The sequence below is a fragment of the Morus notabilis genome, unplaced genomic scaffold, assembly GCF_000414095.1.
Source record: "Morus notabilis unplaced genomic scaffold, ASM41409v2 Scaffold73, whole genome shotgun sequence".
Classification (NCBI taxonomy): Eukaryota; Viridiplantae; Streptophyta; class Magnoliopsida; order Rosales; family Moraceae; genus Morus; species Morus notabilis.
Window position 1 is genome coordinate 233,082 of NW_010358777.1, and position 16,400 is coordinate 249,481.

At 32.4% G+C, this 16,400-nt stretch overlaps 1 protein-coding gene across 1 annotated transcript; it reads left to right on the plus strand.

Moving 5' to 3' along the window:
- The first annotated feature begins 13,353 nt into the window (after positions 1 to 13,353).
- LOC21409097 (cytochrome P450 78A5) lies at positions 13,354 to 15,062 on the plus strand. The gene is made up of 2 exons (XM_010093290.1): positions 13,354 to 14,334; positions 14,439 to 15,062. The coding sequence occupies exons 1-2, from the start codon at positions 13,354 to 13,356 to the stop codon at positions 15,060 to 15,062; spliced, it is 1,605 nt and encodes a 534-aa protein (XP_010091592.1).
- The last annotated feature ends 1,338 nt before the right edge of the window (positions 15,063 to 16,400 follow it).

Here is a 16,400-nt window from a genome sequence, read left to right on the forward strand (position 1 = left end):
TTAAGTGTAGTAGTCTACTGCGACGATGGTGAACATAAAGCCTATCGGGGCGAGGTGCAGGGGCCCGATTAGGTCGATCCCTTATTTGGCAAAGGGCCATGGGCTGAGAATGGGAGTTAGGTTTTCTGGGGGTGCTCTAGGAATTGTGGCATATTTTTGGCATTTATCGCAGCGTTGAGCGTATTGGAATGCGTCATTTTTAAGCATAGTCCAATAGTATCCCTACCTCAAAACCTTTAGAGCTAAGGACTGCCCCCCAGTATGATTACCACATACTCCTTCATGGATTTCCTGGAGGACCTCCTAGGATTCGCTATCGTTTTGGCATCGCTACAAAGGCGCTGAATAGCCTCGTCGGTAAAGCAACCTGTCGTACAATAGGTACCTGGTGGCTCTATATCTGATTCGTCTTGCCTCATCTTTATCATTCGGCAGCTTTGCATCCGTTAGATATTGAATAAGCGGCATCATCCAACTTTCGTCCGTCTAGATGGTCAATGCCTCAATTTTTTCCTCAATGGTCGGTTGCTCTAGTTCTTCGATAGGAATGATCTCTAGTATGTCGGAATCCCTTGAAGATGCTAGCTTTGCCAAGGCGTCAGCGTTGGTGTTCTCAGCTCGTGGTATTGAAGTATTTCAGAACTTTTAAACTTAACGAGCTCTTCCTTTACCTTTCTCAAGTATGCACCCATTTTTTCACCGCGGGCTTGGTATTCCTCATTTACCTGTCCAATGACCAGTTGAGAGTCGCTGAAGATGCCGAGCCTCTTGATTTTCAAGTGATTCGCCAATCGTAGTCCTGCAATCAGCGCCTTGTACTCGGCTTCATTATTCGACGCCTTGAATTTAAATCGTACCACCGAAGTAATCTTGTGGCCTTCCGGGCTAATCAACAGGACACCGGCTCTTGACCCATTTTCGCTCGACGCTCCATCCACGTAGAGCATCCATTTCGTCATCTCGACTTCTTCGCGTGTGGCGGGAGTCGGCCTATGAGAGAACTCGGCCAGGAAATCAGCTAGCGCTTGCCCTTTGATTGCTACTCTCGGTACATACTTAATGTCAAACTGGCTTAACTCCACCGACCATTTGAGAAGTCGACCAGAAGTTTCGGGCTTTTGCAACACCTGTCTTAACGGGTGGTTTGTAAGAACCCGTATTGTGTGGGATTGAAAGTAATGCCGAAGCTTCCTTGAGGCTACCATCAGGGCGAGGGCCAGTTGTTCCATTTCAGTGTACCTTAACTCGGCGTCGAGGAGTCTTTTACTTACATAGTAGACCGACAGCTGGACCATTTCTTCATCTCTTATTAGCACGGAGCTCACGGCGTGTTGTGACACGGAGAGGTATAAGCTCAGCTCCTTGTCGGGGATGGGTTTTAACAGGATCGGGGGCTTGCCCAGGTGCTCCTTTAATTTTTGAAATGCCTCTTCACATTGTGGTGTCCATTCAAAACGCTTACTTCCTTTTAAAGCATTGAAGAAGGGAACGCACTTATCCGTTGCCTTTGATATAAATCTGTTCAGAGCGGTGACACACCCTGTCAACCTCTTTTGGTTTAGTTGGAGACCTCATATCCTGCAAGACTTTTATCTTTTCGGGATTAGCCTCTATCCCCCGGTTACTGACCATGAAACCAAGGAATTTTCCTGATCCAACTCCAAAGGCGCACTTCAGGGGGTTTAGTTTCATGTGGTATCCTCTCAATACGCCAAACATTTCCCCCAAATAGTCGACGTGCTGGGTGTCCCTGGCACTCTTTACAAGCATATCATCGACGTAAACTGCCATTGATTTGTCGAGCAGTTGAGCAAACATTTTATTCACGAGCCTTTGGTATGTAGCCCCAGCGTTTTTCAAGCCAAAAGGCATTTCCCTGTAGCAGTAGAGGCCCCTATCGGTTATGAAAGATGTGTGCTCCTCGTCGGTCGGATGCATGAGGATCTGGTTGTATCCGGAGTATACATCTATAAAACTCAGCATTTCATGCCCTGCAGTGGCATCGACCATTTGGTCTATTCAGGGGAGCGGGAAACCATCTTTTGGGCAAGCTTTGTTGAGGTCACTGAAGTCGACGCATGTTCTTTATGTTCCGTTAGGCTTGACCACCAAAACGGGGTTCGAGACCCATCGTGGGTAATGGGCCTCTCTAATGAAACCATTGTTGATTAACTTATCGACCTCTTCTTTCAATGCCTCATACCTCTCCAGGTTCATTGGTCGGCGCTTCTGGCGTTTGGGGGGATATGAGGGGTCGATATTTAGAGAATGGCATATGACTTCCGAGTTGATCCCTTCCATATCGGCATGATTCCAGGCGAAAACATCCAGGTTCTTCTTGAGGAAGCCCTCGACTTCCACCCTAAGTGATGGGGTTAAGTCCGAACCTACTTTTAGCACTCTGGTTGGCTCGTCCTCGTCGACTTAGATCTCCACCAATCGTAAGATCTCTTATCTTAAGAAATCATTCACTAAACTTTATGAAATCGTTCGTTATAATCTCATGAACTACACAAGCCATGAGTCTCATGAACTACAACAAGCCATGGTCCATGTACTACAACAAGCCATGGATACCATGAACTACACAAGCCATGGATTTTAAATACTTTTCTTTCGTAAACAAGCCCCTTTTCTTTAAAACATTGGCAATGCCAAAATCCTTTTGAAAACAGGCTCACAAAGAAAAAGGGGAAGAAATCCTACCTCAAAAATATCAAACATATGGCTAACGGCGCATTATTCCAGCTTCTGCCTCCTTAAGCCACTCAATCCGAGTCCTTAGCTAACACTGATACAAGACAATACTTTAGGATTCAATTATCATTCCTAAAGCAATTCAGTCTCAATTATATCCTTTTATTTCCTATTAGTGTGCCATAATTCAATTACCGGTTCTACAACCCATTTCATGTTTCAAATCATCATTCCAAGGGTTTTCAATCTCAAAACATGGATTAAAGATGCTAATCCATCTACTCTAGGTCCTCAAATGAAGCTAATTTGAGTCCTCCTCGAAAACAGAGGTCAAAACAGCATTTTTAGGTCAAACGGGGTCAAACCCCATGTACACCGGTTGACCGGTGACAGAGTAGTGTAACACCACCGGTCGACCGGTCAGGCCAATGCAATCCGATCGACCACTCAGGTCGACCGGTGAAGAACACCAGTGCGAGAAAACTTACAAAATCAGTCTGAAAACCTGCAAATCCAGTCCCAAATCAAGATATCACAAGGGACAACCACTAGATCCGGGTTCTAGGTACTAAATCATCTAAAGAACCCAAGATCTCCAATTTCTACCACAATTTTACTCAAAATCCATGAAAATCCATTCCGAACCAAAATAGGATTTTTAAATCCGAAAATCCAAGAATCAAGAAAGGTTTTCCAGAAATCTTACCTCAAATCCTTCTCTTGACATTGACAAATTTTTGAAACTTTCCTTTGGTTCGAAATCTGGTTGATTTTGAAACAAAAATGGGAGAGAGAGAGAGAGTGTGTGTGTGTGTGTGTGAGAGTTCGAGAGTGAGAGAGAGAGAAAGTGCACGGGAAGGAAAAGAAAGGAAAGGAAGGGAAAAGAAAAGAAAAAGGAAAAAGAAAATGGACAAGTGTCACAAAATTTAAAATGACAATCCAGAAATGTGCCCATACACACTTCTGGGTAAAAATATAAATGTTGAGAATATTTAAATACCTTGGAATTACTTAACTTTACATGGAGAAACATTTATTAATTAATAACCAATTAATTAATTCAGATAAGACACACTAATAAATCTTAATTACCTTTATTAATCTCATTTAATTCTTCGGGGCGTTACAATATCCTTTTCACTTATCTTAATCCTAGCCATTTATTACAAGCTTAATAAAGTACAATTGATCTTTAGTGGTTTGTTGACCGACATTACTAGAGAGGGTAAGAAAAACAAGTATATGGAGTTTAGAAAACTTTCCCATACTTGGAGGTCCATCTTAATTCACTTATTTACATAAACCTATTCAAGTCGCATTTAGTTATGTGTAATTGGTTAATCACACACACATGGAGAACCTTAGGTGGGGTGAGATTGACATTCAAGTTAAAATTCTAAACTTTCAGATTGTTTAAAGTCTTCCTTAAGTCGTAACTTTTATGAGATCTATGAGGCCTTTTTGTGAAACAAAACTGGATCAATAATCAAGCATAACACATAGGCATCATAATTTTGTCTTCTTAATTGTTCCTTTTTCTCTGATTTTTTTCCCGAAGTTTCTACACAATTCAATTTTGTTTGCCATGTGTTTCTTTGAAATATTTTTTTTCCTCACTTTACACTTACTAAAATAATGTATTTTAAGTATATCCCTAATTTCTCGTTTTTGTTAAAGGTTTTTCTGTAGTTTAATCCCTTTTTATGTGTTTTTCGAAACACTTATTCTCATTGTTATATTTACATATGTTTTTTTTCTTAGTCGTACTCTCAAATTGTCTCATAAATAAACTACCCTAATTTATCTCCTTTTAAATAATTTTTGTCATACATGAGTTTACTCAATATTCTTTTTCTAAATGTGCCCCTTATATAATATATTTTTTAAAAAAGTTTTACTAATATTATATCTTCTCAAATATGTCTCTACCTAAATATTTTTTCTTATAATCTACCCTCTTAAATAATATTTTTTTATATGTACACCATAAATACTTTACTCTCTAATTTGTTGTACTAAAAACTTTGGGTGCGTTTGGAATCATTTTCTGAGTGTTTTGAAAAATGTTTTTGCACGTCTTTTGAGGTACGAAAATGAAAACGGTCTCTAAATTGTGTTTGTTTTGTAAATACTTTAAAAATGAAAATGAAAACAAAAAACAGTGTACGCATTTGGAAATGTTTTTGGAAACGATTTTCACCTTTTCTGAGGAGAAAAAATGAAAATGAGCACACATTTGAAGGAAGATTGAACAAAAAACAGAAATGAAAATGCCTTTTTAGTTACACGTAAAGTGGGAGCCTTTCTGAAAACGACTAAAAGTCATTTTCAGTATCTTATTTTCATTTTCTCATCCTTTTTTCCTTCAACGGAATGCATTATTTAATATATTATTGATTTGGGATTTGGGATTTATATTATTTTCTCCTCCATCTTATTTTCATAACTGATTTGAAATTTTGTTAATTATTTAAAATACTATCAGATGTTTTCAAATATGTATAACTAAACGGAGTTTCAGTTTTTTCTTATAGTGAAAACAATCTTTCAATAAAACTACCAAACGCATTTTCATAAATGATTTATGCCTGAGATTGAAAACGTTTTCATTTTCATTTTCATACAAAAAATAAATCATTTTGGAACGGATTCCAAACGCGTTCAGAGTGAATGATTTTTAAGAAGGAATTAGAAAACGATTGAAATTTACTTTCCTTTTTTATTTTCATTTTTTAATATTTATCAACAATGTTACATTGAATAATTAATTATTACATAATAAACTAATTTTTAATTACTAAATAATTAATAATTAAAAAATAGATAGTAAATACTTAATTATTAATAATATATTAAAATTTAATATAGAATTTATAATTTATTAATAAAAATACTAATTAGTGATTAGTAATCAATTAAATATTAATTACCAAAAATGGTTAGGTAATATATTAATATTGGAATAATTAATAATAGCTTATAAATAAATTGTATAATTAATATCTTAATTATATAAATATTGTTTAGTAAATAATTAATAAATAAATACTAATTACTTAATCAATAATTAATATTAAAATATAATTATTAATTTTTTAATATACTAATCAATAATGTTTAGAAATTTTTTAATATACAGATCATGTAATATAATAATAATAGGTTGTTGTATAGTAGTACTCTTAGGCCCCGTTCATTTCACCGATTTGAGTTTAGAATTCGAGTTTTGCTACAGTAAAAAGCTCTCAGAAACAGTCACATTTAACTTTTTTGTTACAGTAAAAAGCTCTCACATAAAATCACATCTCAACTCGAATCAGAGAACTAAACAGGCCATTAACTAATTATCTAATTAAAATTTAATTATATAATTAGTAAATAGTGTACTAATAAATTATTAATATACCAAATATTTTTTATTAATACATTATTACTAATAAACTAATAATTATAAGTACATTACTAACATATTAGTTACTATTTTTTCAATTATTTAGTATATGCATTTATTATATATAATTTAATTACTAGTATACTCATTAATAATATTATAACAATTATTATATTATTACTAGTATATTAACTTTTGTTTGATACTAATTTAAGATTATTAATTATATGTACTGAAAATAAAATTTAATAAATACAATCAAACTCGATTTTATATTTTTATTATACTTAAAATAATCTCTTAAAGAGTCAACTAATAAATTCAATTTCAAAATTAGTTCCAATATAATTCTCAAAACATTTTCGTTTTCATTTTTATACTAAAAATAAAATCATTTTGAAAACAATGTCAAATACGCACTTTGTTTTCCATTTAACTCTTGTTCTACTTAAATTTTTTATTTTTTATTTTCTACTAAACTAAACTCTTAAAAGAATAAAAAGTTATTGAAAAGAATTCGAAGAAATTTTAAATCTTTATATATAAAAAAAAAAAAAAAAAACACGCTCAATAAACGCGTGATTTTAATTAGTATTGCATAGAAGTGTCGTTTGAGGATGCAAAGTAGCAAACCATGACCAAATGCATGAAATTACTTATTAATCAAGGGCGACAAAAAAAAAGAAAAAAGAAAAGAAAAGAAAAGCAATACAACCCAATATCTCAACCAATCACGCAATATACAAATTTGCACATACGTTGAAATCGGAACGTAAATGTTTATAAGTGATCAAAACGTGAACGATTCTGCAATGCCAAAGATGTTATGTCATAATCAGATTCATAAGATGTCAAACAATTTATTGGTAAGGTACATTTAAAGAGACTAAAACGTGTAGCTTTTTTAAAAAGGGAAAAGGGAAAAAAAATTAAGAAAAGAAAAGTAAAATTACGTCGATAATTCACTACTATTAAATGGACGATGATAATTTATCGCATGCATATAAGTAAATACAAGTATTTGCATATATTCACGTATAAGCAATCCGAGCTGGCCTCAAAATATATCTCGACTCGGATCCTGACACTTGTCCCAACTTTGGTCCAGGCTTGGGCTAGGGACATGGTCTCACCCGAACCCCGCTCAAGTAAATGTGTATATGTGTATTTAAATTGGAATAATTGTTTTTATATAAGAAATTATAATAAATTGTAAATTTATGAAATTAAATAAAGTAAATAGTATGTTTTAAAATTATTCAAAGTAAATAATAGTTTATTATGTAAAATTTTCAAGTATAATTGATAAAAAAATTTATTTACATAGAAAAATGTAAAAAAAAAAAAAATTATATGGAAAAAAAATTTATTGATCGTAAAATTTTACATAGTAAAATGTGATTTATTTCAAATAATTTTAAAATATTCTATTTACTTTAATTATTTATTATAAATATGTTATTTTCTTTCTTATCCTTTACAATACTTGTTATTTACAATAAGAGTCTCAACATAAGTTTTTATTTTCTTATTAGATATTACAATATGCATTGCGTGAATTTTAAAAAAGAGTAATCTCGGATTGCCCATTAGAATTAGAAAAGAAAAAAAACCACTAATTAAGTTTCATTCATTTCACCGATTTAAGTTTAAAATTTGAGTTTTACTATAGTTAAAATCTCTCAGAAATAATTATATCTAATTTTTTTACTACAATAAAAAGTTATCATATAAAGTCACATCTCAATTTGAATCAAAAACTCAAATCAACGAACTAAACTGGCCTTTAGTAATTAATTTTGTTCTCATCCCGATCACCCAATAACTAGAGGACGTTTATTTTCTATATTCGTCTATAATTTATAATTCTTTATAATATTTTTTTCATAAAAAATATACATAAAATAATAATAATTTTAAATCATAATTTTAAATATATAAACCAAACCTTATCTAACACAACGTGATAAACTTCGCGTGGAGCGCGTGCAAAGGTAGTAAATGGTCACGCGTACGTTCACACGGAAATTGGCAGAGATTTATGTCGTTGCATGCATGGATAGAAGTAATGTCAATTTCATAGGGCGGCGCCAATGATGTCAAAACTGTACCAAAGCGTACTAGTATGTTTTAGGCGCCATACGTCATTTTTCTTTACTAAAATAAATCAAATATATTTTATTTTTATAGGAACAAAATATGATAAAACTTCAAAAGAAAAAAAAATACGATAACAGTTCAAACTTCAAAAGAAAAAATTCTTTGGATTTATTTCGTTGATTTAATTCAGTTTAATTTAGTTTAAACAGTAAGTATAATTTGAATTTATATTTAAAAACATGAAGTTTAAATTATATGTTATGTTTGAACTTAGTTAAATTATTTAATTTAGAGTTTAACTCTTTTAAAATTTAATTATTCAAATCATTTTTAAATAGTAAAAATATGCACATTCTTTTTGTGTTTCACTTCTACTAAATATAAATTAAAATTTTATTCTCTGTTTAAATTAAAATTTTAACTGCATATCTAAACACCAATTTAAATTTAAACTATATAATTTAAATTTTTTTGTTTAAATAATAACATTTAAATCGATAAAATTCAAACTAATAAACTAAACGACGGTAATAAATAGTTAAAACGTTTAAGTCCGGTATTATCATTTTCATGACTAAAAATGCATGTTCGTACATAAATTAGAATGTACGCTGGGACTTTCTTTGTTGACTTTCTGAAATTTCTAATGGGTTATAAGACCCGTTTATTTTATTTATTTGAGTTTATAATTTAAATTTTGTTACAGTAAAAAATTTTTAAGAACAGTTATATTTAATTTTTTTATTATAGTAAAAAATTCTTACATAAAATTATATTTTAATTTGAATTAAAAATTTAAATCAGTGAATTAAACGGTCTCATAATTAATTGATCGGGTTGTTACAGAAATCAGTTATGTTAAGATAATGGATATATGCTTTTTCGATCGTCTAGTTCGATTCCAACAAGAGAATGGGCAAATTTTGTTTTGGTTCCAGAAGATTAGACGCGTGTTTCTTTTTGAAGAAAAAATTTTAATTCTTGAGCACTGTTAAAACTTTCCAGAGGAATTTTCTTGAATGTTTGTGTATCTTCCATGTTTTTTGCTGATCGATCGGGTATCGTATTTTTAATGTTGTTATACATATTATATTAGTCAGTAGCCACGATAGCTAATTAATTTTTTTATGCATATTATATTTTCCATGTTGCCACTTTTTTTTCAGTCTTTTTGTCATTTTATTAGTTTATTATTTAATATGTGAATTCCAGATATATTATTATTTACGGTTGTATGACTATTAGGCCAAAGTGTTTTTTTATTTTTTATTTTTTTCCTTTTACAATAATATAAGAAACAAGTTTAAGAGTTCTTATAAAAAGACTATAAAAATTGAACTATCAATAATTCTTTATTTTCAGTGATTATATCTATATAAAAATATGTCTTATGAATATTTTTTAATCTAATATGAATTTAACCACATCTAATGATTAAAAACTGACTATAACGTTAAGACGAACGTCCCAACAACTTTTGTGACAAGATTTTTTTTTTAACAACCGATAAGTGTTGCTACCGTTTTACCTTTAAGAAGACTAACGATATTATACATGAGTGTGCACATTAAAATTTATATTGCACGACACAAATTTATTACAATAAAAAATTAAACCATATAAAGATGAACATGCTCGAAAACAATTTGCAGCACTTGTTTAAGAAATAAAAAATTATGGTATATAAAAATAAAAATAAAAGGTCACAGATGAATTTTATTATAACAATCCTATTGCACGTCGTCACATACCCTATTCGATTAAGCAAGTTATTTTCTTTCCTCTTTTTTTCTCTTTTAATTGATGCTTAGAATAAATTCTTTTTTCGTTTTCTTTTTAACCCAAGCAAACTAACAAACCCATTAAATAGCTTAAAAACTCTTTGACAGTGCTTGGCATGCCGGACCCAATGGCGGAGCCAACTTAAGGATACGGCCTCACTGATTAAGGTGGCTCCTTTAATATTATTCTAATCAAGTTTTTATTTTACATTTTTTTCCTTATGTCAACTCTCCCTTTTAAATTTTTTATTAACTATATTTATATGAAGGTATCGTTTATTTTATCGATTTGAGTTTTCAGTTATAAGTTTTTACAGTTAAGAACTCTAAAAAAATGTCACATTTAACTTTTTCTGCTACAGTTAAAAGCTTTCTAAAAATATCACATCTCAGCTCAAATTGAAAATTTGAATACGCAAAACAAACAAGACTGAAATGTTTAAAAATATTTCAATTATACCTTAAAGTTCAACTTTTAAATATCTCTTATATATTTCACACATAAATTGTTAAATATATCTATAAACAATAATATTGTGACATAAATCTACAATTCGTGGATTGTAAATTTTAACTGTGGTCCTGTTTGAACCAACGGTATAAATCGGACCGTACACAATCCTAGTCTAATGGCATGGAGATACGGGTTAAGCATAAATTTTAGTGAGAATTATGGATTCGATTATATTTATAATATTTATAATATTTATTTATCACTTATATGATGACACATGTTATTATAGTCCTTTTCTTTAAGAAAAAACCCACCATAGAAACTATTTGTGTCCCTCGTTTACATCATCATCATCATATTCCTTAAAAAATAAGTAACAAATTTTAAAACATTTAAAAAAGATAAAAAGGTAACAAATTTAACGACTTAAAAAATATATAACAATTTTTCTAATTTAAACTTTCGAGAAAAAAGAAGAATACCAAAAATCTATAGTAGTGCGGGTACATGGCGCACTACCCATAGTGTTTTATTTTTTGCCTTTTAGGTAAATATATATATATATATATTCATTAAAAAAAGTTAAAAGACTATTTTAAATTGAAACATTTTTTGAAACATTTTTTTTGTGTGTTAATTATCAAAATTTTGAAACTTATTCCCTAAACGATAAAGCTTTCTAACACGAGTCGTAGGAATACGATCCTACGTGTATTTACGCGTAAATAATATGTCATGAACAAAAGTGAGTGTCGTTGTCCTTTGACATTTACAATTACAAAATCCGTTGAAGAATGTGAAAAGCCTAGCTCATTTCGACACTGTTCACTTCATTAATTTAAATTTAAAATTTAAATTATATTACAATAAATATTTTTAAAAAACAGTCATTAATTTTGATTTTTTTTTTCATCTGCGGCAATGCTATTTGTCGTGACTCTCTCTATTCTCACTATCCATATGTGAAGCATTGGCCTGTACAGTAATCACGTTTGGTTCATAAATTTAAAATTATGATTTAAAATTATTTTTATTTTACGTGTATTTTTTATGAGAAAAAATACTATAACGAGTTACGAATCATAATTCGAATCATAACTGAGACCCTGTTCATTTCGCCGATTCGAGTTTTGCTACAGTAAAAAGCTCTCAAAAACAGTCACATCTAACTTTTTTACTACAGTAAAAAGTTATCACACAAAATCACATCTCCACTCGAATTATAAACTCGAATAGCGAAGTAAACGGACCCATCTCACTAAAAATTATTAACTTTTTAATAAAAACTTGTTTTTGTGGAGCCCACCGACCTTTTTTTGTTTTCTGATAAACTTTTTTTTTTTTGTATCCTTTTTGTTTCTGTTTTTTTTTTTTTTTTTTTTCCAGAAGCTTTCTCTCTCTTTTCTTCTCTTCATCATCCGGGACATAAATGAGTTTTCCAATTGAAACTCATAGAGAAAAAAGTAGGAGGATAGAGAAAATCTAGAGTACTGCGTATGGCACACTACCCACAGTGACTCTGGTTTTCTGTCGCTTAAATGTGAAAATAAAATATATATTCCTTCGAAAATAAGTAAAAATAGAAAAAAGCTTTACCATTTTAAATAGAAAAATTCGAAAACATTCTAAAAAAAATATTAAAAAAATGAACAAACTTAATGGCTTAAAACTATATAACGATTTTTCCAATTAAAACTTGAGGAAAGAAATCTAGAGTGGAGGTTTTATATAGCGCACTACGAATTGTGTTTGATTTTGTGTTGTTTAATGGCAAAAATATATTCCTTTAAAAATAAGTAAAAATAGAAAAAAGCTTTACCATTTTAAATAGAAAAATTAGAAACTTATTCTAAAAAAGATAAAAATAATTTAACAAATTTAATGGTCTAAAAATATATAACGATTTTTCCAAATATATATATATATATATATATCATGATTCCTTAAAAATATTGTTTAAAAATTTATAGGAGAAAGAAAAAGAACGGACGTATGAGATTATCTTGTATCATGGGTCTAATTATTTTCGCCACGTGTATACACCTCCCTTCCAGGTTATAACGATGTGACCCACCGAATCGCGATCGAAACGAAAGGCAGTCAAGGATTCATAATATTGATTCGCTCATTAAAAAAAAAAGATTAATTATAAAAATTCCCTGAATTATGCCTCTGTAACATTTTATCTATAATTTTTAAATATAATATTCATTTTCTTTAATAATGAAATAGTAAAAAAAAATCTCTCTATTAAAAAATTTAACAATTTAACAAAAATACCCTCTTTGTTAAAAAAATTTAACAGCTTCTAACACGTATCACATAAATAACAGTCGTTGTTAAACAAATTAGAGTATAATTATAATTTTAACCCCGCACCCTAACTTTTTTAGTCTAATTTACATATGGTATAACAAAAATAAATAAATTTTCTTCGCTCCCAACGACACAATTAATGATAAATCTTTCGTAATTAAAAATATAAATTTGAATTTGTTTTAAATTCATATTAAATTTCAAACGTAAAGTTACCAAAATACTTCTAAAATAACTAATTAAATATTAATTTTCTTAAAAAATTTAACAAATAAAACTTTTTTATTAATGTTTCATAATTTAGAGAGAATAATGTTATATTTTAAAAATCAGACGTGTTATAAGGAATATAATTGAAAGAATTTCTGTAATTAATCAGAAAAATATTGACTCCTTCGTAAAAGGGGTAGAAATTATAAATACATAAAATTCTTATCCTAAACCCACCACGGTGACCTTTTTCACCATGGGCTAAAACGTCTTCTCGTCTTCTCGGTAGATTTATTACCAAAAACAAAAAAAATCTCTCACCAACTTCCTCTATTTATGGAACGCACTGCCACCACTTCTTTCATCGTCCTTCCACTCTCTCTCTCTCTCTCAAGACTTCCAAAATGTCGTCGGAGTACCAATTTCTGTTCCTTGCCAATGCGTTTCATCCAACGACGTCGTCTTTGTCGTCGTTTTTCTCCGCCTTAGTTTGCGCTTTCCTTTTGGTGACCGTTTTCGGTCTCTGGCTCGTTCCCGGCGGGCTGGCGTGGGCCCTCTCGAAGTCCAAATCCCGTTTCCGTATCCCGGGCCCACACGGCCTCCCTCTCGCCGGCCTGCTCACAGTCTTCACCGCCGCCTCGCCTCACAGAGCCCTCGCCGAGCTGGCCCGCAGGTTCAACGTGCTTCCTCTAATGGCGTTCTCCGTGGGCTTCACTCGCTTCGTCATCTCGAGCAAGCCCGACACGGCGAAAGAGATTCTCAGCAGCTCCACGTTCGCCGACAGGCCAGTGAAGGAGTCGGCGTACGAGCTTCTGTTCCACCGCACGATGGGGTTCGCGCCCTACGGGGAGTACTGGAGGAATCTGAGGAGAATCTCGGCGACCCATTTGTTCAGCCCTAAGAGAATCGGCGATTTCGGAGGGTTCAGAAAGGAAATAGGGCTGAAAATGGTGGATGAAATAAGTCACCCCGTGGATAAGAAAGGTGTCGTTGAGGTCAAAAAGGTGCTTCATTTTGGGTCACTTAACAACGTTATGATGACGGTTTTTGGTCGATCGTATGGGTTTGATGAGAAAGACAATGACGGGTTTGAGCTTGAGGAGATGGTGAGCGAGGGGTACGAGCTTCTCGGGATTTTCAACTGGAGCGACCATTTTCCTCTTCTGGGTTGGCTTGACCTCCAAGGCGTGAGGAAAAGGTGCAAAGCTTTGGTCTCAAAGGTGAACGCTTTTGTCGGAAATATCATCCAAGAACACAGAGCCATGAGAGTTAATGGTGATATTGGTGATCATGAAGAGAAAGCTGGTGACTTTGTGGACGTTTTGCTTGATCTAGAGAACAAAGGCGAGAAGCTTAGTGAGTCCGACATGATAGCCGTTCTCTGGGTACGTACAAAAGTTATCAAAATCAAATTTTTATTTTACTCTATTAAGTCTTTACTCTTTACCATACCAAAAAAATTAACTTTTTGTTTGTTGTTGTTTTTTAGGAGATGATTTTCCGAGGAACAGATACAGTGGCGATTCTACTAGAGTGGATTCTGGCAAGAATGGTTCTACACCCAGAAATTCAAGCCAAATCCCAAGGGGAAATCGACTCAGTGGTTGGCCGTTCACGAGCCGTCTCAGATTCCGACATCCCGAATCTTCCGTACCTCCAAGCCATAGTGAAGGAGTCTCTCCGAGTCCACCCACCGGGTCCTTTGCTCTCGTGGGCCCGTCTCGCAATCCACGACGTCTTCATCGGCCACGCCTTCATCCCCGCCGGCACCACCGCCATGGTGAACATGTGGTCCATAACCCACGACGAGGCAATCTGGCCGGAGCCGGAAAAGTTCAAACCGGAGCGCTTCACCGAAGAAGATGAGAATAGAGATGTGAGTGTATTGGGGTCTGATCTGAGGCTGGCTCCTTTCGGAGCCGGAAGGAGGGTCTGCCCGGGAAAAGCTTTGGGTTTGGCCTCGGTTCACCTCTGGTTGGCTCAGTTGCTTCAAAGCTTTGAGTGGCTTCCTTCTGATGCTAATACTGGCGTGGACTTGTCTGAGCAGCTTAAGCTTTCTCTGGAAATGAAGAATCCTTTGCGTTGCAGGGCTGTCCCTAGGTTTGCTTCTTAGGGTTCGTATATATAAATTAATACATATGAATCCAGTTTTATACATAGTATTATCGGCTTGTTGGTTTTGTATCTAGGTTTTGCTTTAAAAATATTAATGCTGCGCGTGTTTTGGGGTTGGAACTGATCAGAAATACCCGTGGTATGAATCACGAGTGGTTTTTTAAGGTTCTTATTATGCGCAGCAAAAGTAATGTAGCGGCTTTCAGTGTGTGTGTTAGTTTTGTTTGTTCGTTGCCTCTCCTGTAAGTCTAGGGTTTGGTAATTTGCATGGGCTTATATTTGTGGAAGGTGAACTGCTTTTGAATTATTATTAATGAAAGTGATGTGGTTTGAGTTGAATGAAAGTTTGTTCACATAGATGTTACTATTAAATATGTTACCGATTTTTTTATGTATTTTACAACTTACTTTGCAAGAAAGCTGCTTAGCAATATAAAAGCATTGATAATTTTCAAAAAATATAAAGGCATTATAATACGCTAGCATGTTAAATTTGCAAAGGAAAACAGTTGTTACGCGTAAAAGAAATGATGATTTTTAACTTATCTACGTGGATCCATTTGGCCAAATTATAGAAAGTACTACAAATTTTTCATATGAAACAAAAGTTGACGATTGATATTTCCATGAAGGCACCAATATTAAAGGAAATATCAAGAGAGATATATATGTAGTTCTAATAGGATTTAGGAAAGATGTATGTAATACTAATAGGATTTATGAGGGAGTGCTAATTTCCTGCCTTGGCATGGATTTTTTTCTCCTGCCATATTATATATTTTTGTCCTTTTATGCTGCGACCATGTTTAGTTTTTACTAGCTTGTGGTACGTAGCCCTTAATATACATATTATTTTATAGACCATAATTTATTTTCCAAAGATGATGGTTGCAGCAAGTTGAAAGCCATAATCCACGTATTAAGGGAAGCTTTCAATTCGATTTATTTACATACTCGGTAAAAAAAATATACTTAATTTCACACTTATTTAATCGTTCCTTATTATATTTCTATTAAGTTTTGCTCCATTAAATGGATTGAAATTTTTTTCATGAGTTGGAATTTGTTAGTGATAATATTTTTTTCATATACATTTTAGTATAAATGAAATTTTAGGTAAAGAATACTTTTTTCATACATAATATCGTAGTGGCTATTTCTGATTCAATATAATATTTAGTTGAAAATATCAGTAAGTTAATCATGTTTCATTATATAGAACAAAGAAAAATATATGGTTTATTTTATTTTATTTTTTAAATAAACAAAATTGAAACAAACACAGGAAAAATTTTCACAATAAAACAAAGAGGTTCTCTCATTTTTTTTCTCTTAA